Source organism: Scardinius erythrophthalmus, assembly GCF_964197995.2.
Source record: "Scardinius erythrophthalmus genome assembly, chromosome: 5".
Classification (NCBI taxonomy): domain Eukaryota; kingdom Metazoa; phylum Chordata; class Actinopteri; order Cypriniformes; family Leuciscidae; genus Scardinius; species Scardinius erythrophthalmus.
In genome coordinates, this window is record NC_138225.1 from 20,125,737 (window position 1) to 20,149,321 (window position 23,585).

The following is a 23,585-nucleotide window of genomic DNA, read 5'->3' on the forward strand; positions in this document are numbered from 1 at the left end:
TGTGTTTGAGTATGTGCATTTATATATATATATATATTATGGTTTCTGTGTCGGAGAGGTTGGGCTTGTTTGCATGTGTGTTCATGTGTAACATGCCATTAGAAGTGACGCTGAGGGAATGACACTGGTTTAGCTGGATGATTGACAGCTCACTTTTTCAAAATAGGCAGTGCCTTACAGGCATCAAATAGACAGATGCACACACTGAGACATAAATAGGATTGGTCTTATGTTTGTTTCCTAACCCTAACCCATAAGGGACATAAGTGCTGAGGTTCATGACTTGACGCTTCTTATTACACACCTGCACCAGGTTTTCAGTACCACTAAAGCAAAAATCAATAAATGAACATTCCTGACTGTATCAAATTACACGATAAGCCTTGTACAGGTAGCTCATGAAACTGCTTAACACACAATTAAGGACATTGCTAATAACTGGAATAGATTTTTAATTATACCGTTATGTCCTAATAAGCCTATCTCTTATGACCACCAAGGCAATTACCGCAGGTTCAACAGTAATGCCACATAGTGCACTTTGTCTCTTGGCATAAATACGATGTTTTTATTTATTTATTATTATTTTTTGGTATGTCATCTATTAGATGTTTGATAAACTGTTATCTAACATTACATTCACCTAGCATGTAGCTAGTTTTAAACATATCAAATCACTGAATCCCCCTTTAAAAACAAGATTTTTGTTTTTTATCCTGCCCCACCTCAGAGGTATTGAACTTCCACTGAAATCCAATTCATTATAGTAAACTCACTGTAAAATAATTAAATTAAGTACAATCAACTTGGATGTATAAGTAATTTTAACTTAAATTATATTAAACTGACTGTAAAAAAATAGTTGAATCTTGTATAACTGAACATTGCTTAACTTATTTTAACGAGTTAAAGCAATGTAAAAACATATGTTGCCATAACTTATTGATCATAAAATTGTTCACAGTGCAAGTTAATTCTAAGCACAAAAACATTTAGCTGTGACCTTATTTTGTGTGCAACCCCGTTTACAAAATTACAAAAGATTTCCACACAAGATGTGTATTTTATTGTAAAAAAAAAAAAAAAAAAAAGTTGACAACCCATTCTTTTAATATATTTTGCTCTTAAATTCTGATGTTTACTTAATATTTATTGGGTGTAAGTGGCTAAATCGAACAATTCAGGGTCTTAATTGGTACTTCGATATATCTTACATTTTGATAACGGTTGAATAAAGGATTCATGGTTTGGCTTAGTAATACTCCATCTGTTCGGGTCATGAATGTTTTGCAGTCAACAAGCGCTGGTGATTTAAACATGAGTATATTCTGCCACCTACTGTTGCTTAAAGGTATGACAGAATTTATGGAAATTAAATTGCAGCCAAAACATAAAAATAAAAGCATAATATTCATTTATATAAAAAAAAAATAATTAAAATTACAATAAAATAATGACATTTAAATAGCCTATTATTTTACAAAAAATGTTCCAGTCTCAGGACTAATTTGGCAAATACAGTATTTCAAGCTTTAAGTTTTAGTCCAGGAGGGGATGTTCTCTCCCCTTGTTCCCCTGAGGCTCTCATTAGTAGCACACAGCTGCCGAGAGAAGAAAGCAGGCTGAAAGCTTCTAATGACAAGTCCATGGTATGCTAAGCTTTGCCTGTCAACATTATTTTGTTTAGCATAAACGGGTGAAAACGGCAAAAAAAAATCATAGCAGGCAGTTTAATTTCCCTTATGGAAAATATGTAAGCAAGACAATAAGTTACTCACACGTAGGTGTGAGTCATGACTAATTAAATGTTTAAAACATAAAAAAGCATCCTAATGTGTTTGTTTGTTTGTTTTTCTCAGTAAGATGCCAGTCCAGTGTTTTAGTGATGTAAACTTGTACATTACACGTATCCTGCCACAACGCATGCTCATTGTCATTTGAAAGTTTCTAAAATATGTCGTCTCATTTACGAGTGCTTGCTTGATGTAGTAAAGCTCATCCAAGGTCTTGGTCGGTGTGTAAAAGATCACAGTGACTCTGTGGATGTCTCTGGTGGTGCAGGAGCCTGTCCTGAATTGAAGACAGATAGGAAAGAAAATTATTCAAATACATGCATTTATGTACCGCTATGGAGTAACATCCAAAACCAGCTTCAAGATTGCATAAAATATGACAGCTTTTCTCATTTTAAAACGGGTTCTTTGGACTGTGATATTATTAGAGTTCGGCCCGGAGTAAAACAGAAATATTGACAAGTACAGAAAGAGCTGCAGTAAACAGTAAAGGATCGTGCCGATATGAACAGAGTGTTTAACACATCTCTGGTTAATCTCAGATGTAAGATCTGTTTACTGCTAGTTTTACTTTTTTTACAGATATAAGAGAATACATGGTAATACTTCTTAAAATAAACAGAACATTTGATGATTTGTAAGCTTAAAACAAAGAATCAGTGCCATAAAATAATTAAGGAAAAGTTCAGATTATGCAAATGTATAGCTTTTACACTACTGTTCAAAAGTGTGGGGTCCTTAAGATTCTTAAATGTTTTTGAAAGAAGTTTCTTATGCTCACCAAGACTGCATTTATTTGAACAAAAATACAGCAAAAACAGTAACATTGTGAAATAGTATCACACTTTAAAATAACCATTTTCCATTTTGATATATTTTAAAAATGTAATTTATTCGTCATAAATTATTCTAATCATACTGACTTGCTACTCAAAGAAGCATTGTGTTTGTCAGGATACTTTAAAAAAAAAAAAAAAAAAAAAAAAAGGCCTTTGTCCTATACTCAACTTTGAGCCTTTGTAAAAATCCAACATGTTTCGGCACAGATTTGGTCACGGTGTAATCTTTTATACTTGTCTCTAGCTAGGATATCATACTATCTGTGCCAAGTGTTAGCGAATAGAGGCCATTAGGTGTGTTTAGAATAAACGTGCAATGGCAACAGCAAAGCTTGTGAACTAAAATTACAATTAATTTTTCACATTTACATAAACTTTTTACACATTTAATCATTTAAGACATACCAGCTTTTGTTTCCAATTAATCAGTCATTTTAATTGGCTATTTTAATGTCCCTTTTTTACTTAATATTGTTACTGTTTTTTTTTTTACTTTTTATCTGCCAACTACTGGATGTTTATATTTGTTCATTTTTAAAATCGAATTGGCTGATGATGTCCATGAACATACAATCATTATCTGAAAGCACCAAGAAGACAGACAGTTTGGACAGTCTGTTATTACAATAGCCTGTTATTACCTGAGGTGAGCAGTTCTGCTGCTTTCCTGTCCTCTTTGATATACAGAGAGGTCATCAGGAAAAACAGGCCTCCCAAGACCCCAATGAAGGGGCACAGAAGAAAGCTATATTCCAGTCTATGGAATTTCCAGCTGAGAGAGTCTGGCTTATACTTAAGCAGAGCATCTGAGATCTGAACAAAACACACAAAAAGATAAGTCATTTTGTCTTTTAAATAGTACTGTCTATTTATTTATTTAATATATATATATATACACACACACACACACACACACACACACACACACACACACACACACACACACACACACACACACACACACACACACACACACACACACACACACACACACACACACACACACACACACACACACACACACACACACACACACACACACACACACACACACACACACACACACACACACACACACACACACACACACACACACACACACACACACACACACACACACACACACACACACACACACACACACACACACACACACACACACACATATATTAGTACAAGTTAATTGTGATTAATCGTTTCGATAGCACTACCACACTGTAAAAAGCCATTGTAATTATGCCAAAATAATTATGGTTTCACAAGGTGCAATTTTGTATCCAGTAGTGCAATGTGTTCTATAGCACTTCTGGATAGTGACAGCATAGCCTTTGACCCTACTGCTATTTAATGTGAAAGTATTGTGGATTAAAATATACTTACCGCACCAATAAGGTATGGACTTCCCGCATCTCCAAAAAGATGACAGACCATAATCTGTAAGGCCTCGGCTGTAGCTCTTCTAGTAGGCACAACAACATACTAAAAATAATATGAATAACATTTAAAAGATGCCTTTTACACACAACATTTCAGCAATTTAATCTAATCACACACTGGAAACAATAATACAAATAATTAAACAATACATCCCTGTTCTCAACGTTTCTAAATGTAAGCGTAATGGCATTTTACTTTTATGCTATTAGCTTTATTGAATCACCTGGTTTTCACGTGGTTGTCACCCTGTGCTAATTTAAGAGTCCCCCCCCCCCATTTCTGCACTTTTTTTTTAATGTTGTACTGAGAAGTGTAAACCTCTCACCAGCAGAATGTCCGCCAGAAGAGCCCAGTTGAGGGAAAGCAACAACTCTCCAATTGCAATGAATGTCTGTAAAAATGGCACAAACAAGAAACATTCAGTATATTTAGAGAGCATATCGCAACCTGGTGGCCACACTGTGGCATAACAGCAAATAATCTGTGTTGTTCTGTATGTACTCAATCCAAGGTTATTATAGTTTTGCATTTTTAAATTCGTTTTTATTTTAATATCATTTTCAAATTTCCTATACATTTCAGTTTAGTTTTAGTTATAGTTTCATTAATGGTTTTGTTAGTTTTAGTTTAGTTTTTATTTTGTGAACATTTCTATTTAGTTTTTATATATTTAGTTTCAGTTTCAGTTTTAGTAATTATAGTTTAGCAGAGTCAACAGAACACTTCCAGTTAAAGACATTTAATTTCAGCAAAGTTTAATGTTTGCAGTTTACATTTAACTCTTGTGAAAACCTCTTAATAATAAAAATTAAATAATTGTTTGAGGATGAACAAAGAACCAAACAAATGCAACTAAAAAGTAAAAATTATATAATAATATTAAAAATGAAATCTTGTTAAACGTGGTGTATAAGAAAAAGATATGCATATGATTATTATGATTATTCTTTACGTTTATTTCTATGATTAATCCTTTCAAACATTATTCTTGTATTGATCCATTTATGCTTTTTGTTTAAAATCATATACTCATAGATATACACATATTAAAATGTTCTCAGCAGACCAGACATTTAGTATAGCCTACTTTTACTCTGACAAATATACGTCTATTTCTGGGCTAGACATGCTATTTGTTTTCTCCGTTTTCTGCTCAGTGTGGTATCTTGTCTAATATGTGTGGTATAGACCTATCTTGTTAAGGCTTGTTTCACATGAGATGGTTATCTTATACTTGGAATTAAGGTACAGCTGTATTTGCATGAGGTGGAAATACTTATTTGGGCCTTATTTCTGCTTCTTAGGGATTCACACAGAAAGCGGTTTTGCTTTGAAAAACGGAAAAAAGACGTGGTCTCGATATGCGTCTTTTAAAAGTTGAACTTATTTGAACTTGAGTGCTGCGTTTTTAGAGCGTCGTGTCATGCACGCGATGCTGCAGAAGACGCGAGACTCAAGCGCAACGGTCATTGAAAAATAAAGTAGCACAGTGGAATGGAAAAAAAAGTGATTTTCCGGTAGGCTTATTTAGGAGAGCTGGAGAGCTTATTAATTACGAAAACGATTATTTATTTCTGCTAATTATTATTTTGTTTCAGTTAGTTTTTCAGTAACTGTTGTTAGTTTCGTTTAGTTTTAGTTTTTCATTAATGTTGAAATTTCTATTTTATTTCAGTTTACGAAAATGTTTTTTGACCAATAGTTTTAGTCTTAGATTCAGTTTTCGTTTACGAAAATAACCTTGACTCAATCTATGTCCAGGTTAGTTAATTTAAAAGATGCCCTTTTACACACAACATTTTTCAGCAATTTAATCTAATAATCACACACTAAAAAAAAAAAAAAAAAAAAAGTGTTCAACCCAAAATTTTAATTCTGTCATTTCCTAACCCACATGTTCCAAACCTGTATGACTTTCTTCTGTGGAACACACACACACACACACACACACACACATATACACATATATGTATATATATATATACACACACATTTTATATATATATATATATATATATATATATATATATATATATATATATATATATATATATGAGGGGCCGTACAAGCCAAAATCCATTCTTCGACTCTCACACACATACATTCTCCTTTCACATACATACATTTCTACTGTCACACACATACATACTCCTTTCACATACATACATTTCTACTCTCACACACATACATACTCCTTTCACACATTTCTATACGCACACACATACATTCTCCTTTCACATACATATATTTTCTACTGGAATACTATACTCGTTCATTGGAACGAAACCGTAGCCAAGCGACATCTAGTGTATATATCTATACCCGCCCGCGCCGTCAGATCATTTGGACGTGTGCTGTTTTCAAGAGATAACAACGATATAAATACTGTTCGTTTTCTCACACAAACCGCTCGTTTCGTGTCTTAGGCCATCAATGTGTACTTATGATGGGGAATTGTTTCATTTGGACGATGGGGAATTGTTTTAATTTGGACTCTGTGCTTGTGTTTTGAGCCAGTGACCATCAACCTGCATTATATGACTGACAGACAAGAACGGTTTGACCTAAAAATATCAAAATTGAAACTACTGCGGAAACAAAGACACCTACATCTTGGATGCCCTTGAGGTAAGCTAAAACATATCAAAAATTAATTTCAAAGTGAACTATCCCTTTAATATTAACACAAATAATGAATCACCACAATAATGCAGCCAAACGCAGAAACGTGGCTGAGCTCTGCTTACGTAAGAGGCCGGGATGCTGGTGCCTGCCAGGATGATGGCAATGAAAAAGCAGGGGGAGGAGCTGAGCATGCCAAAAGCACAGATGAGAGGGTCTGCATTCGGCAATCTGTCTCTCAGCTTCTTTGACATGTAGGTGCCCAGAAACACTCCCACGACCCCTGTCACCACTGTGATTGCTCCAAAAATGTAACTTTTACAAGAGAAGGGAGAAACAGTGTGATATTATTCAATTTTGGCCTCAGTTTCAGAACATTCTCTGTGTTTTATTCCTCATAGGACCTACCAGACCAGTCTGACTAGTCAAACTGATAAATACTCAACTCAGTTTTTGAGGTAAAAATGGCTGAGAAACATGCTGAATCCGATATTTTGACAGGATTGCGAGAGCAAAAACCGCTGCAGTAAACAGTATGTGCTATCTAAGCAAGGAACAAGCAGATATGAACACTATCACAGAGGAAGTCTCTGCCATTTAATCAATCTTTGGTTAATCTCACTTTTACTAGTCTACTGCTAACCTCACTGTTTTCCTTTAAGATCTGTTCAATTATATCAAGTCAAAAAGCATCAAGAAACTTGCTGTACCTGTCTAATGGGTTACAGGGCTCTTCACTGCAAGGTGGTCTGAGACCCTGTTTAACCTGTGCACGAGACAGAAAGGTGGGGGTCCAGAAGGCCAGAGCCCCTGTGACAAAAGCCATGGCAGTCACGCCAAGAGAAGACCAGACAAAACTCCGACTGTAAGGAAGGCACAGAACCAAACACAATAAAAAAATAAAAGTAATTTTGCAACAACCTTTAATAAGCGAAAACCCTTAGAGCAGTGGTTCTCAACCTTTTTGACCTGAAAGGCCTGCATTGTCCAATACAATATTTGAAGCTGCTCCCCTTTTTTTAAACTAAAGTTAATTACTTTTAAAAATGTTATACAATAAAAAAAAATAAAAAAAAGCTTTGAAGATTGTTATGAGCACATGCCGATTAACAGCATGAACATTTAATGTAATGTGGGTCTTTACAATGTGACTTACTTCTTCCAGAGGTACTTGACATCCTCAACGTAAGAGGTACTTTCCAAAGTTGCTCCTCCCTGGGTGTCCGAGGCTCCACGAGGAGGATTAGGAATCAGAAACACAAGGAGCAGCAGACCCAGTACTCCCAGAGCAGGACTGAACTATATCAGAAGAAACACTCAAACAATATGCTCAACTTTCTTTTTATAAATGTGGAAGGTAATTGTCTTGATTATATTATAATCATATAATACATACATAGCAAAAGCCACTAAAATAATCATTACGGATGAACATAATCTTGTAAAAATTATATTTTTACTTAATGCATTTCAATGATGGAAAGACAACAAAACATCTTCAACTTTGGTTTAAGTTAACTTAATATTGTAATTTTGTTTAATACATTTAATTTTGTCCAGTTTGAGACCAAATAATTGCCAGACTCTCTGCAATACTGCTTTGGACCCCCTGTTTAAGACCCTTGTTTTACTGAGAACAGAGCATATAAACTGGTTAAAACTGTTCCACTTTAAAGTGGAAACTGGAAACTTTTTAGCTTGAATATAGAACAGATATGCAATTTAGGAGTCCAAGGAAGGAAATCCAATTAGACCCTTAAAATATAATGCAACACAGAGCCTATTTTATAGCTGGCTACATTTCAGTTGACTGCATGATAACAAGATTAACAGATTATTAAATCTAACAAGGTAAAGTTAACATAGCTTCTGCGCAATATTTTCTCTCTCCATATATACAGTATTTACAAAATATATATTCTCTTACCCTCAGGGCCCAACGCCAATCCCCTGTTGCATTAGCTATAGTTGCTCCCATTATATATCCTAGACCACTAAATGACAATTTAAAAGAACACATTCCGTCAGAAAGAGTAAAAAGATTCAACAAAAGTATTGTCAACATGTAGGAAACATTGTATTGTATTGTATATATAAGAATCCCACAAAAGTGTTGGGGGTAAAGAATTACAAATATGTGAGTTATGTAATCAGAGTACTTTTCCAAGTAACGGGCAACACTTTTTTGTTGTTGTTGTTATAAAAAAAAAAAAAAAAAAAAAAAAAAAAAAAAAAGCAAGCCCAGCCCAGGTGACAAAAAGTAACTCAAAAGTTATGTAACACATTACTTAAAAGTAATTAAGTACTGCATTCAGTTTGTTTTTAAGGGAGTAACATAATATTGTAACACATTACTTTTAAAGGTAACTTTCCACAATGCTGGCCATCTCTGCCGGAGTAGTGATTTTATACAACAGTTTAAGAAACAAGAGGCTTGTTCTAAACAAACCACAACAGAATTATCTCTGTGCACATTTGTCTGCAACATACGTCAATGAGGATTTTCTTATTTCAGAAAAGTAATCATTATAAAATTGACTGTTTTTCCTTGTGAGGCGTAAATTACTGTAATTTCTTTCTTACTTTGCAGTGTAATGGTTTTTTCTTAAATAAGCCTCGACAGTTTCTGAATTAATCAGTACTTCAGACAATTTAATTGACTGAATGACTCAATGAGACAGTTGTTTCGCTCCTGAATGAATCCGTTTTTTAATTAATCATTTGAATAAATGAGTCGATGACACACTCATAAAGACAGTCACTTGTCATCCCTACTGGCATAAAGATGTAACCTGCAGAAAGAATCACTGCATCTCCACTATTAAAGGACAGACTGACATAACAGTAAGTCTGGAACATGCAAACACAGACAAGCAAAGCATGATTATTTTTTCCAAAATAAATCCCACCCTGCACCCAATTTCTTTGGTGATAGTTAGGGTGTAGGGTAGGGTTAGGGGTTAGTATTTGTTTTAACATAGTGTAGGCAAAAAGCACTGTGATTTACATGACCAATGAAATATTTAGAATCGGCTGAATAGCAGAGTTTGCTCTGACCTGGGCTGTATCTTAAGCCTAAGTTGATCATAGGACCATTGCCATCAATGATCTCGACGATCAACTTAGGCTGGCAATGCTTTTGGGAAACGCAGCCTTGGTCATACAAATGGTTAAAAGTCTGTATAGGCTATATGCGCTTTTAGACTGCCTCTCAGCCAATGAAATTCTAGGACCAAAACAACACCATTGTATAAATTGTGATATACATGATTATTATATAACTTCTCCAGATCAGAGTATATTTATCTTTCTTAAATATAGTTTAGTAAGACCTTCACCTTCCGACCGGTATGAAGATATAGAAGAAGGAGATCATGAGAGTTCTTTGGTTGCCAGTGAACAAGTCACCAATGATAGTAGGAGCTATGGTGGAGTAACTGGCCTCTCCTGTCCCAACCAAGGCCCTAGTCAGGACCAGAATCCAGAAGTGCTGTGGTAAGAATCATGACAGATCTGTAACTTAAAATAAGATAAAATTCTGTTCTCTTCTATTTTAACTGTTAAAGCTGCAGTTTTTCCTCTTTGTCGCCATCTCTGTTCGAAATCTGCAATTGCAGTTATTCGTGGAATTATCAACTTTACGTGGGTTGTGCCACGGCACGGTGTGGATGAATCCAATGTTTTGAGGAGAATGTGCGGCTGTTTTGACCAACTAAGGGAAAAAAAGCATTGCAGTAAATCGTGCTGATTAAATCTAATGATCGATTATCATATCACGTCAAACCACATCAGCATTGCATGACAACATTTAATGACTTTCCGATATTTATCCTTGTTTTCGCATGGGCCCGGTTGCAGTCTCTTTTTTCTGTAGCCACTCTGAAGTCTTTTGCATTTTACAATGGGTGAACCTCTAGTTGTCACTGGTGATTGTCGTTTGAACCTTTCTGGATCCGCCTTATCAAATTGATAAGTTTAATTATATCAAGTGCTGTGAAAAAAGGCTATAAATCTCCACCTCCAACATCCTCACACGCAATATAGCCTACGAGCCGAGACACCTTCTTTAGGTGTACAGATGTGTAATGACGCAAAGACCTGAAAGACATGCTCGAATTTCCCGCGGAAATCCACCAGTTACCACTGGAATTAAAAACATTACAAGCTTACCATTTTTAATCGAGCTAAGGCAAGCAGATAGTTTTGAACACTGGCTAGTTATGTATTTGCTCAATTTATTTTGGATGATTTTTAACCCAAAAAAAGTTACGGACTGCAGCTTTAAATATAGTAAAATAAAGACATTGTTCAAAACTATACGTACAAAATGAAACAATTACACATTATTAGGGTTGTACGACTTCACAAAGATTACACTGAAACCTCGGAATTCCCCAAAAAGATTTTGTACTGTACCGTTTTTTTGACGAAAGAGCTGCCCAGTGTTGTGACAATCCACACAATCAACCCAGCAATCATGAGAAGCTTCCTGTTGTAGCGATCTCCAAGGTAACCAAAAACTGGCGCCAACAACATAAAGCTACAGATAAAAACTGTACATATGTTAACATAGGGTTGATGGCAAAGATACACTATACCATTGAATGTTTGGGATTTTCACAGTATGGCTGTAACAAGTAAGCACAAGACGCAGGAGAATAGGGTACAATGGGGCTAAAAGCAAGAAAATGTGCTTTTGACTTGTTAAGTCACCTTAATTTATGTAGGCCTAGTGCTTTTTACAGTACAGATTGTTTCAAAGCAGCTTTACAGTGATATGAAAATATTGTAACAATGATTGTTTTGGCTGTACAGCAGCTCTAGAAGAAAGTCATTTTCCAGCTTAAGTAAGTTTTTAATTGATTAATTTCCATTGTAGAAATCATTAGTTATTAACTTAGGGGCCGCTTACACAACATCGTTTTCAACTGAACGATGAGAAAACTTAATGCGTTATGCCATACATTTACACGACAACAGTGTTTGGTGACCTGAGAAAGCAAACTTTGAAATAGATTTCTATACCTTAAAACAGGGTTGCCCAATCCTGCTGATCGACTGTCCTGCACAGTTCATCTCCAACCCCAATCAAACACACCTGCCTTTAATTTTCAAGTGATCCTGAAGACCTTATTTGGTTGCTTCAGGTGTGTTTGATTAGGGTTGGAGATGAACTGTGCAGGACAGTCGATCGGCAGGAGCAGGATTGGGCACCCCTGCCATAAAAAGTACTATAAAGTGCTAGTTTTTGAATACTTTACCATTCGTGAATCTGTGAAAACAGAGACGCATGCACATGCGTATTATGCGTTTAGTCTATAAGCAGGCGCCTTTGAATGCGTATTTACGTGGGCGTGTAGTCTTTCTTTACAAAGTGACATCGGCAATTACTTGTCTGGCACGCATAATACAGCGTTTTTAGTTGTTTCTGCCGGAATCATTTTGATAAGGTTTTCATCTGTACAGAGGAAAAAAAAAACTTTTGTAGAGAAAAAAAAAATTGTCCTGTCGATGAAGCCTTCGCAGGAGATAGTCTGGTTTGGTCTCTGATGACACTTCAGGGCTGCGTTGTGGTCGTGTCTAGGTGCAGGTCCTTCATCTGATCTTGATACGGCCCGGATCTGGTTGGATAATATTAGCGTAGATGCCATTCTTATGATATAACACCTGATGTGCTCGCTACGGTAAGAGTTACCGGTTACAGCTGTCATAATTTATGCAGCCTAACAATAATTTTACATGATTTGAATAATAGAAACTATCCCTTTGTGGTCACAACAGACCACCAGAATCTGGAATAAAGGCTAAAAGTCTGAACCCTCACCAGGCCCATTGGGCATTATTCTTCACCTGATTTCAGTTTGATACCTACTGTCCTGGCACAAAGAATTTGAAAGCAGACACCCTTTTTCATATTCATGCACCTGATCAACCCAACAGTAATCCAGAGCTAATACTCCCTCCAGCCGCCATCGTCTGTCCTATTCAATGGGCCCTGGACGACCAGATCGCCAAAGCAAACCTGCACTGAACCTGCTTTGCCAGAATGTCCTGAGGCATGGATTTAGATTTCATCTGCTTTATGACTGTCCCTCATGGACTCTGTGCACTCTTCCCATGGGTCCGGTCATCCAGGCAATCAACAAACACTCTTGCTCATCTGCAGCCATTATTAGTGGCCAGGCATGTCTCAGGAAGTCAACCTCTTTGTCCAAGGCTGTATCAAGCCATCTCCAAGTTACCACACCATCTTCCTAAAGGAAAGCTCCAACTACTGCCCATTCTTCTCAAACCCTGGTCACACATAGGAGTGGATTTCATCACTTCCTCTGAATCCTCTGAACCTGTATCCTGGTGGTCGTAGATCGAATCTCCAAAGCCTGCCGCCTCATCCCCCTACTGGATTACCATCGGCTATAGTAACTGTTGAGGCCCTGTTCACTTACGCGTTTCGCAATTACAGCTTACCTGCGGACATTGTCTTGATTTGGACCTCAGTTCATCTCCAGAGTAAGTAGGGTGTTCTTCCATCTCCTAGGTGTGTCAGTGAGTTTAACATCCGGCTACCATCCACAATTGAATAGACAGACGGAGCGGAAAGAAACAGGAGATAGGATGCTCCCTGAGATCTTACTGCCATAGTCACCAACACAGCCAGAGCCGCCCAAAAATCTCCACAGCAATTGGACAACAGGTAAACGGAATAATTCATTAAGGTAATAAACTGGCACATACTAGGAAAACTAGGCCACACAGAAAAAACAGGAACAGAACTAAAACACAAATAAGCCAAAACAGAACATAACAGAATATAATTTTTTTTAAAAGTCGCCTTTTATACATAAAGATCAACAGTAATATTATTACAATTTCAAATAACCGATTTTATTTTAATATATTTTAAAATGTAATTTATTATTATGTGATGGCAAAGAAACATTTCGTATTATCAATGTTGAAAAACAGTTGTACTGCCTAATATTTGTGGAAATCGTGATACTTTTATACTTGCTCAGGATTCTTTGATGAACAAAGTAAAAAAAAAAAAAAAAAAAAAAAAAAAAAAAAAATAATAATATATATATATATATATAAATATATATACCGTATATATAAAAAAAACAGTATCTATTTGAAACAGAAGTCTTTTAACTTAAGTGGAAATTTTTAATTTTTTAATTTTTTAACAAAAGTGAAATTATAAATTTCACTTTTGATTAATTTAATGCATTTTTGCTGAATAAAAGTATTAATTTCTTTCTAAAAATAAAATAAAAATAAATAAAGTCCAAACTTTTAAATAAAGTCCAATTCTTTTTTCACTGGATATTTAATTTTTTTTCACTACGTCATCAGATTTTCCACAATTTTGTCAAGACTACAACAACAGCTATAAAACGTGTTTTATAAGTAAATTGTGTATTATTTTAATGAATGCGCAGAATAATCAACCACCTAACAGTTTGAATAACAGTTAGAGCAGACAGAGATTGAGTAAGCATGAAACTGCAAACCAGATCAGCGTCAGATTAGATCATTTAGAATTATTGGTGCTTTCAAGTAATGCAAACTCCATTGTTCTAGATTGAACATATCTACTTGTGTTTTGCTTAATACTAGACTTGTTACTAGCTTGTTACTAACTTACAAAATGACAGACCTATTAGTTCATCTCCAACAAGGACATATTCTTGTAAAATCATGTTCTGCAATGTTCTCTTCCTTTTTACGGTTTTGTCAGTGCAATGTGCTACAAATTCAAACTGATACCTGTCTGTAGGAGACCTGAAGTGCTGTCAGAGATTCTGAAGTAATTCTGGATGCTAAGCAGCACACCTGGATCAGAATCAGAACAACATCTGTCGCTACTTCTAGTGACATTCTGTGAACCATCACACTTGCTATGGCTTTGGTATAGTGTGCTCACCTGCTATAGTATAACGGTCCATATAGTTGAGGAGATTGATGTAGCAGAGCACTGCAACTGCAATGTAGGAGCGTCTCCGAGAAATGGAGGTTGTTTGAAAGGAGGATGCAGAAAGTTCCATGGTGATGGAAGGAGGGGAAAAAAAAGAAAGAAGGAAAAAACGCAGCAAAAAAATGACTTTTTCGGTTCAGTGTTCTGTCACTTTGTGGCTGTAACAAGGAAGTGTACGACGCAGGAGAAAATAATACAAACTAACAAAATAATCCACAGGAACACTCAGGAGACAGATTTGACAACCACGTAACTTAGACGACACAGAACAAAGAACTGAATGAAGACTGGACTTAAATACAAAGAGGAACTAATGAGTTAATTAACTGGACAACAGGTGAATGGAATAATTAATTAAGGGAACAAACTGGCACACACTAGGAAACTAGGTCACACAGACAAACAGGAACATAACTAAAACACAAAGTCAAAACAGAACATAACAGATTGTAGAAGTTATAGTACCACCAGTGGAGAAACAGGAGACTCAGGGCTGGGCGGAACCAGTGGTGAAGGGAGATTTAGGGGAATACAATCTACCAAATCCAATCCAAATTTAAGTCAGAGGCCAGTGGAAGCTTACAATCAGTGGCAGAAGTGTGGGCGGGACTCAATTCCATGCCCTCGAATTCCACAATAACTCCCTTGGGGACTGGTGTTGTTGGCAGCTCATGCACGTGACGTCAGACGTGTCGTTGGGCTAAGGCTCAGGGGTGGGGTATTGCTAAAATTGGTCTGGCTTGTTGTCTGTGGCAGGATCTGGCTCTGTGACTGTGGTGGGCACAGGCATCCGTCCTGTCCAGCGGGGTGCAGGCTGACTGGGCTCTGGGTCTTGTGTGGGCCTGATGTCGTCCTCCGCAGGGCAGATGGTGAGCGGTGAAAAGTTGTTCCCTAGCACCCACTCCACAAGTGTGGTGAAGTTGTCATAAGGGCCGCTCCCTGGGAGGTGTGCCCTGGACCTGGCACACCAATTCCAAAAAAATCCCTGGTGCGAGACTCCAAGGAGCAGTCCCTCTGTTTCAGGCATAATATGTGAACTGCTGCAGGAAGAACCATGGTGATGGAAAAAAGACACATGGTGGGGCTATAACAAGAAGGCTCCTGACGCAGGAGAATATAATACAAGTAGCCTAGCCTTTAATTCAAAAATCCACAGGAACACTCAGGAAACTGATTTGACAACCACGTCACGTGACGCGGAACAAAGAACCAAATGAAGACAGGACTTAAATACACAGAGGAACTAATGAGTTAATTAATTGGACAACAGGTGAATGGGATAATTAGTCAAGGGAACAAACTGGCACACGCTAGGAAATTAGGGGGCTGTTTACATGACATGGTTTTCAATTAAAAAAACATAAAACTTTTATGCGTTTTGGCTGTTAATTTACACGAAAATAGCGGTGCCTAAAAACGCAAACTTTTGAAAACGGGTTTCAAAGTGGAAGTTTTTGAAAACGGTCTCTGTGTAAACAACAAAAACGCAAATCTCTGAAAAAGATGACGTCATGCACATGCGTATTACGTGTTCAGTCTATAGTGTTTCAGTGCCATCTAATGGCCTGGCAGCAGAATACAGGTTTTTATTCGTTTACACGGATCCATGTAAATGGGGATCGTTTTGACAATGGTGTCATATGTACGCGCCTACGCGGAAAACTCAAACAAAAAAGTTGTCGTGTAAACGTACCCTGAGTCACACAGAACTAGGTGTTTTCACATTGAGCACGGTTTGCTGCAGTCCGATTCCAAGTGCGATTGGTCGCGGCGCATGCGCAGGTTACTTTGCTATGAAGGTAAAAGAGTAGCAAAACTCGAGAGCATGTACATGTGAATTTGAGAACTTGTACAATAAATATTCTTTCTTGTACTCAAACATTTACACAGCTACATTCACAGCTCCAATGTGAAAACCTGTCAAATAAAAATCTGAAGTTGAATGTTGAAATTTGCACTTGCAGACAATAGTCACAAACCTGTATTCTGAATCTGAAGCTGCAGACAAGTAGTCACAAATGTTTAAAATGCCATTCACAGAAATACAATGACAGACACAAACTTGTAATAGGGGAGAGCGGGGCACAAAGTAACGCTTTTTGACTTTCTCAGTTTGTGTAAATCTACTTATGGTTCAGAGTATTTATTTTTTCCCACATTAATTTCCCACATGTATAGTACAATTATGTGCTTTTGTTTTATTAATACAGTGTATACTTTTTTCTGGATATACCCCGAAAGAATGGAAGTGAAATGTGACAACATGCCCCATAGGTGGGGTACATTGTAACATGACATATGACAGCTTAAAATGTTATCTGATCTAATAAAAAAATATATACAAGACAAACTAAAATATTTTCTAAATAAAATACAATTAAAAAACTTTTTCATATAAAATAATGGCAATTTTTAATAATTAAATATAAACTCATTTTTGAGTTTTGACTACGAACACAGGAAAACACTGCTATACAACATAGTTCAAAACAAATAAATAATTAGTAATTTCTGAACATTGACTCTCAGTCTTTATTCACCTTTTTCTCACGTTTTCTCAATAAAATTAATAAAAGTATAGAATATAATAGCATATTTCTAATAGGGGCACATTGTAACGCAGCGTGACAACATGCCCCGCCTGCACAACTGGGATTGAAACCCGGCTAGTGTCTTCTGCTAGTTAGCGAAGCATTAAAGAACTATCTCAACTGTTAAATACCATGTTGGAGATTAAAATAATATCAGATTTGTCTAATTTTAAATAAACACAAAAAATAGAGATGAAAAATTAACTTAAGTAAGAAATTTACTTTTGCTATGGTTTAATAAATGTCTATGGATATCTTCCAAAAACAAATTAATTTTGGCGCAATTTTTTCTCTATATAGTGTTGATATGGCAACTAGTAAATGCACCAAGTTTCGTCATGCTAGCATGTGTGGAAGTATTTAAAACAAGTGTGTTACAACTAGCCCCGTGTTACGTTGTGCCCCGCGCTCCCCTATATATTTGCATTTAATCTTCCATTCACATTTGCAGTACAACCTCAATTAGGCACTTGCGACTTCTCAAATCTGTCACTGCAATTTCAAATTTCGCGCCTTGACTTTTGCTACTCTTTTCGCGATATATTAGACGCAAAACTAACTTGTGCACTTGCAACTCAATGATGCTCATCTGCTTTTCTGTAGTAGGCTATGCATTATTAGCATGGTGTTTACTGAGTTTGATAATATCGTTTATATTTATTTTAATATCAGTCTAATGCATTAGCCTAGCCATGTTAGCGTTTCAGTGCACACGGGTTTCGTGACATCATCGCGTACAATAGAAGTCCCATTTCATTGGCTAGGCGCCAACCAATAAAACGGAACACCCCCGCTCCCGCTCCCCTTTCTCTCTCGCCGCCACTGAGTTTCAAGTACACAAGTTAGTTCTGCTCCTAATATATCACGAAAAGAGTAGCAAAAGTCAAGGCGCGAAATTTGAATTTGCAGTGACAGATTTGAGAAGTTGCAAGCGCCTAAGTGAGGTTGTATTGCGAATGTGAATGTAAGATTAAATGCAAATATTACAAGTTTGTGTCTATCATTGTATATCTGTGAATGGCATTTTACACATTTGTGACTAGGCTACTTGTCTGCAGCTTCAGATTCAGAATACAGGTTTGTGACTATTGTCTGCGAGTGCAAATGTCAACATTTAACTTCAGGTTTTTATTTAACAGGTTTTCACATTGGAGCTGTGAGTGTAAATGTTCACATACAAGTAGCAATATTTATTGTAGCCTACAAGTTCTCAAATTCACATCTACGTGCTCTCGAGTTTTGCTACTCTTTTACCTTCATGCTTCCTGGACAAGCGCACTACCGAGTCAGTGTTGCTTTCACATTCACGCGAATCGCACCACAGTTGCTGCCTACTATTTTTGTAGAAATCGTTATACTTTTTTCCCGGATTCTTTGATGAATAGAGTTAAAAAGAACAGCATTTATTTGAAAAATAATTGTTTTCAACATTATAAATGTTGTTACTTTATTTTTTTTAATTGAATGCATTATTGCTGAATAAAAGTATTAATTTCTATCAAATAAATAAATAAATAAATAAAAATACATAAAAATTTCTACTGAATATTTATAATATAGTATATAAAATAAATAAAGTCCACTTTTTTCACTGGACATTTAGAAAAAATTTAGAGAAAAAAAAATTCTAGCTACATGTCATCAGATTTTCCACAATTTTATCAAGGCTACAACAACAGCTATAAAACATGATTCTGTGTAACATGGTGTCAAGTATGGATTATGCAAATCCATGAAACAAATTGTGTATTATTTTAATGACTGTCAGTAAGCAGAATAATCAACCAACAGTTTGGATATTAGAGCAGACAGAGATTGAGTAAGCATGAAACTGCAAACCAGATCAGCGTCAGATTAGATCATTTAGAATGATTGGTGCTTTCAAGTAATGCAAACTCCAAAACAGATTTGAACATATCTACTTGTGATTTGCTTAATACTAGACTTGTTACTAGCTTGTTACTAACTTACAAAATGACAGTAAAAGGCCTATTAGTTCATCTCCAACAAGGACATACTCTTGTAAAATCATGTTCTGCAATGTTGTCGTCATTCTTACTGTTTTTTTCAGTGCAATGTGCTACAAATTCAAACTGATACCTGTCTGTAGGAGACCTGAAGTGCTGTCAGAGATGCTGAAGTAATTCTGGATGCTAAGCAGCACACCTGGATCAGAATCGGAACAACATCTGTTGCTATTTCTAGTGACATTCTGTGAACCATCACACTTGCTATGGCTTTGGTATAGTGTGCTCACCTGCTATAGTATAACGGTCCATATAGTTGAGGAGATTGATGTAGCAGAGCACTGCAACTGCGATGTAGGAGCGTCTCTGAGAAATGGAGGTTATTTGAACGGAGGGTGCGTCACTATCTGGTTGCTCAGAGCTCATGGAGCCATAAGGTACAGTCGTGTTTGAGCGGAGGCTCAAGCGGGCTTTTGGTCTGTGTTGGTTGGAGGCCATAGTGCTCTCTGACTCTATCGCTACCGAAAGACTTTTTTGCCTCTGTAAGAAGAAAAAAAAAAGACTTTTAAGCATTTCACAGTTGGTAAAAGTGCCAAAACATTGTGGTTTTCAAGCCCTCTTATACTGATTAATGATTTGTGAACTGTGGCATAAAACTCACATGGATTCCATGTGATTCCAGGGCATTGGACATTGTTTTAAGATTGAAGTAACCATGGCAGCAAGGAAAAGCATGTAGTCGCAATCAATGAACAAGGCTGGTGACAAATGCCTCATATGGAAATAAACACCCAACAGTGTTTTATCAAATAATTTGGTTTAGTTTTGCTGGATTAGGAAATCTTAACTTGTATTTTGTGCAAAAAAGCTAATTAAATGCCAAAAGCTTTGTAGAATCAAGTGTCTGGAGGATGTTTATGCCCAATGATGCTATTTATACTATTAGCTTGCGACCATTATGTGGTCAGTCAAATTTAGGCAAAGCAGAACTTGCTAATGACAAATAAGCACAGTGACATCACTTTAAGCAGGACTTCGATAATACATGGGCCAGGAACTCTCAGACCAAGCCCTTGATAAATGAATGAGTTATAATGGGTAATGGTAAAAATGTTCTTTTAGGTCATGATTTGACATGTAAAACCAAATGGAAAATTTTCAATTGACAATTAATTATTTACCTGTTTTCTAGTGTATTCTCTTATAATATGCTGTGAAAATACGATAAAAAGCATCGGTGTTAAAAGGGCTGCCACAACATTTCTGTTGATATAGAATACTTGTCATTTCATTAATCTCACAAACAAATGCGTCCTTTTAATAATATACTGTTGTAATACATCTGACTTGGTTTTCTGTACACAGAAGAGACCTACATTTTGTGAGAATGGAATATGTAGACCGGAACTTATCTCAAAGTTGGTTGTGATCTTAGTTGCACACAGCAAGCTGCTTGTCACCAACTCAACCCACAAGCTGATGTTATTTTAGATGCAGCAGTCCTAATTATGGCCTCACATTTGCCACAGGAAGCGCATCTTCTACCTAATAATCATAATATATGGCCAATATTATCTTTTTGCCTAAAGTAATTATGTTTTATTGTGCTTGAAGGAAGATTTAACAGATTAAACCTCCCTTTTAGTGATAGTCTGAACAGATGATACTTCCAAATGGGTATCATGAGTTCAGGTCAGAACTCAGTTCCTTAGCGGGCTGGCAACAATGCCACTGTTGTAGTGATTAGATGTGTATGACCACCACAGGACAATGCCATATGATTGTTCATCCTACAACCAGTCATTTGGACATTGAGGCTATGCTAATTTCAGTTAAAAAGGTTCACATATTTTATTTATTATTTTGTTCATAAAATGCAAATCAAACATTTTATGAGAAGATCATTTGACAATTTCAATAATTTAAGCAACTTAAGCAAATTCAATAATTTAAGTTACTTACACTTCAGTCTATGTGCTCCAATGTCCAGTGCTGCTCTAATCCATCTTTCTTTTTTGCTGAACTTTTTTCTTTTCTCTTTCGTTGTTTGCTGTGTTCGTTGAGATGTTACTTGTAGAAACAGAAAGACATTCTGCATATACAGCATACTACAGGGTTATCAAGTTAGAATCAAGCCCTACCCCCTTTTTTTAGGTCACAGGCAGCAGAACAGTTCCTCCTTGTGTTGCAATATAGACCACAAACCAGTAGATTTTCATCTCCATGCTCCCTTCATGCTTTCCGCTTTACACTGATCTCCCAGATCTGCAGGGCTTTTGGCATTATGTTTCACATGAATGCTCTTGCTCTGAAGTCTGAACACCAGGACAAAGGTCTGATAAAAGAGCTGCCAGAAAATAAACACCATGGGAATTCTTTAAACGGAAACCTCATCTTGTATTGTCTACTCAACTGAGTGAAGTTTATGACCCTTGTTTTTATACAGTTAACATTTCATACTGTTGCATGGATAGATCATTCTAGATAAGCCATAATCATGTTTACTGGTGATAGATTGTCAGTGAAAGTCTATATTCAGTTACAGTGGGCCATAAACTAATCCCCCCCCCCCCCGCAAGGTTTCTTCAAAGCAGAATTGTGAAACTCAGATGCTGCACAAGTTTTTCGTTCTTGTGAAATCATCTGCCTATAACAACTTCTCCAAAATACAAAGTCCCAGTATATACCTTGTACCAGATTATGCATGATATACTCTACATTTTCTGTAAGACCACATCATCACATGTACATGTGTACAGTGGCAGAGTGACCTCTCACCACATCTTTTCTGTATTGCTGATTTCAGTGAATGATAAACTGATGTCTTGAAAAAGTATGTTGTGGTAGCCTGCATTATAATCAGGCCTATGATTAATAATGCATTATAATAACATGGGTTACCATTATAAAAAGCAGGATGGGTTTCGTTAAATTATTTATTAAATTATATGCCAATCAAAAGCTATAAGGAGAAAACAAATCTTTTAGGGCTGTGAAACGATTAATCGCGATTAATCACATCCAAAATAAAAGTTTGTGTTTACATAATATATGTGTGTGTACTGTGCATAATTATTTTGTATATATAAATATACACACATGCATATATTTGCAATAGTTGCTTTACTGTATATATATATATATATATATATATATATATATATATATATATATATATATATATATACATACATACACATATATATATATATAATTTGTATTATAAATAAATATAAATATTTTATATATAAATAACCAATTTTTCTTAAATATATACATGCATGTGTGTGTATATACAAAATAATTATGCACAGTACACACACATATATTATGTAAACACAAACTTTTATTTTGGATGCGATTAATCGTTTCACGGCCCTAAAATCTTTATATTGTGACGAGCACCCTGAGGACTCATCAGCATCGCCCTGGAAACAGACAAGGAGCACCTGCATGCTCTAGTCACAGGCTGATCGGCCCCAGCTGCGGTCCATCAAGCAACAGCTACATGAGCCGCATGGGTTCTGCCAGAAGGTGAGACACCTCTACTTGAGGCAGAACTCTACGCCTGTTCTATATCTTTCTCCAGAAAGCAGCGGTTGACCGATCACCCGATCAGGAGCACAGGCCAGACTCACTGCTAGTGATGGCAAAATGAGGCTTTCTGTAGTGGTGGGCAGATCGAGGCTTCGTGAAACAATGAAACCGTTGAAGCAAATGTGCCATATTGTGTCGAGGCTTCGAGACAATCCGACACCCGTCTCAACGGTGACACCTAGTGGTTACTTGCAGGTGTTGATCTGAAACAACCTTGACAACCAGCCATTGTTGTTTTTTTATTATTGTATTTTTCTAATATGTGAAGCTTGTAACCTGTAGGCTCTTCACTGTGCATAATGTTGTTTTGGTCATGAAAAATGAATAAAAGAAATCAAGTCACAATGTCTCACTTTTTTATTATTTTTTATTAAAAAATATTACTATTTCTACTGTGGAAGGACTTAGCCTACTTCTTTTTTTACAGATAATTTCTCCAGCCTTTGAAAAAAATCCTCTCACAAGGGACACTTGTTGCTGGCATGCAAAGATATTTTTTAGCAAGGACATACAAATTATATTTCAAACAATGCATACCTTGCTTAGATGGCCTAGCAGTGTCAGTAGCAGGCTTAGGTACAGCGGGAATGCTACCATCCTTTGCACCCTGCAAAATGGCAGGATGAGTGCTCCTCAAATGGCGCATCATGGATGATGTATTGTTGCAGTAGGCTAGCTGCCGATCACCATACATACATCTCACTTTATTTGGGGTTTCCAAATGGAAATGCTCCCACACCACAGATGTACGGCATCTCTTC

At 36.5% G+C, this 23,585-nt stretch overlaps 1 protein-coding gene across 4 annotated transcripts; it reads right to left on the minus strand.

The window, feature by feature from the left end:
* Positions 1-1,108: 1,108 nt before the first annotated feature.
* Positions 1,109-21,326, minus strand: spns3 (SPNS lysolipid transporter 3, sphingosine-1-phosphate (putative)). Of its 4 annotated transcripts, none has more exons than XM_081365745.1 (13): positions 21,190-21,326; positions 19,518-19,767; positions 19,361-19,426; positions 11,108-11,244; positions 10,030-10,181; positions 8,619-8,685; positions 7,848-7,990; positions 7,402-7,554; positions 6,817-7,006; positions 4,395-4,460; positions 4,013-4,111; positions 3,274-3,445; positions 1,109-2,070 (listed from the first exon to the last, which is right to left on the minus strand). In XM_081365745.1, the coding sequence occupies exons 2-13, from the start codon at positions 19,723-19,725 to the stop codon at positions 2,027-2,029; spliced, it is 1,497 nt and encodes a 498-aa protein (XP_081221871.1). In that variant the 5' UTR covers positions 19,726-19,767; positions 21,190-21,326; the 3' UTR covers positions 1,109-2,026. The 4 variants fall into 4 exon arrangements, with proteins under 4 accessions (XP_081221871.1, XP_081221869.1, XP_081221868.1 ...); XM_081365743.1 differs by lacking the exons at positions 19,361-19,426; positions 19,518-19,767; positions 21,190-21,326 and adding exons at positions 14,462-14,527; positions 14,619-14,675; positions 15,135-15,259; XM_081365742.1 differs by lacking the exons at positions 19,361-19,426; positions 19,518-19,767; positions 21,190-21,326 and adding exons at positions 14,462-14,527; positions 14,619-15,031.
* Between the last annotated feature and the right edge of the window lie 2,259 nt (positions 21,327-23,585).

Coding starts and splice junctions, on each gene's coding strand:
- spns3 (XM_081365745.1), bottom strand. CDS start 19,725: ATGGCCTCCAACCAACACAGACCAAAAGCCCGCTTGAGCCTCCGCTCA. Junction 10,182..11,107: donor GCTCTTTCGTCAAAAAAACG/GTACAGTACAAA, acceptor TTCTTACCACAG/CACTTCTGGATTCTGGTCCT. Junction 8,686..10,029: donor ATCTTCATACCGGTCGGAAG/GTGAAGGTCTTA, acceptor ATTGTCATTTAG/TGGTCTAGGATATATAATGG.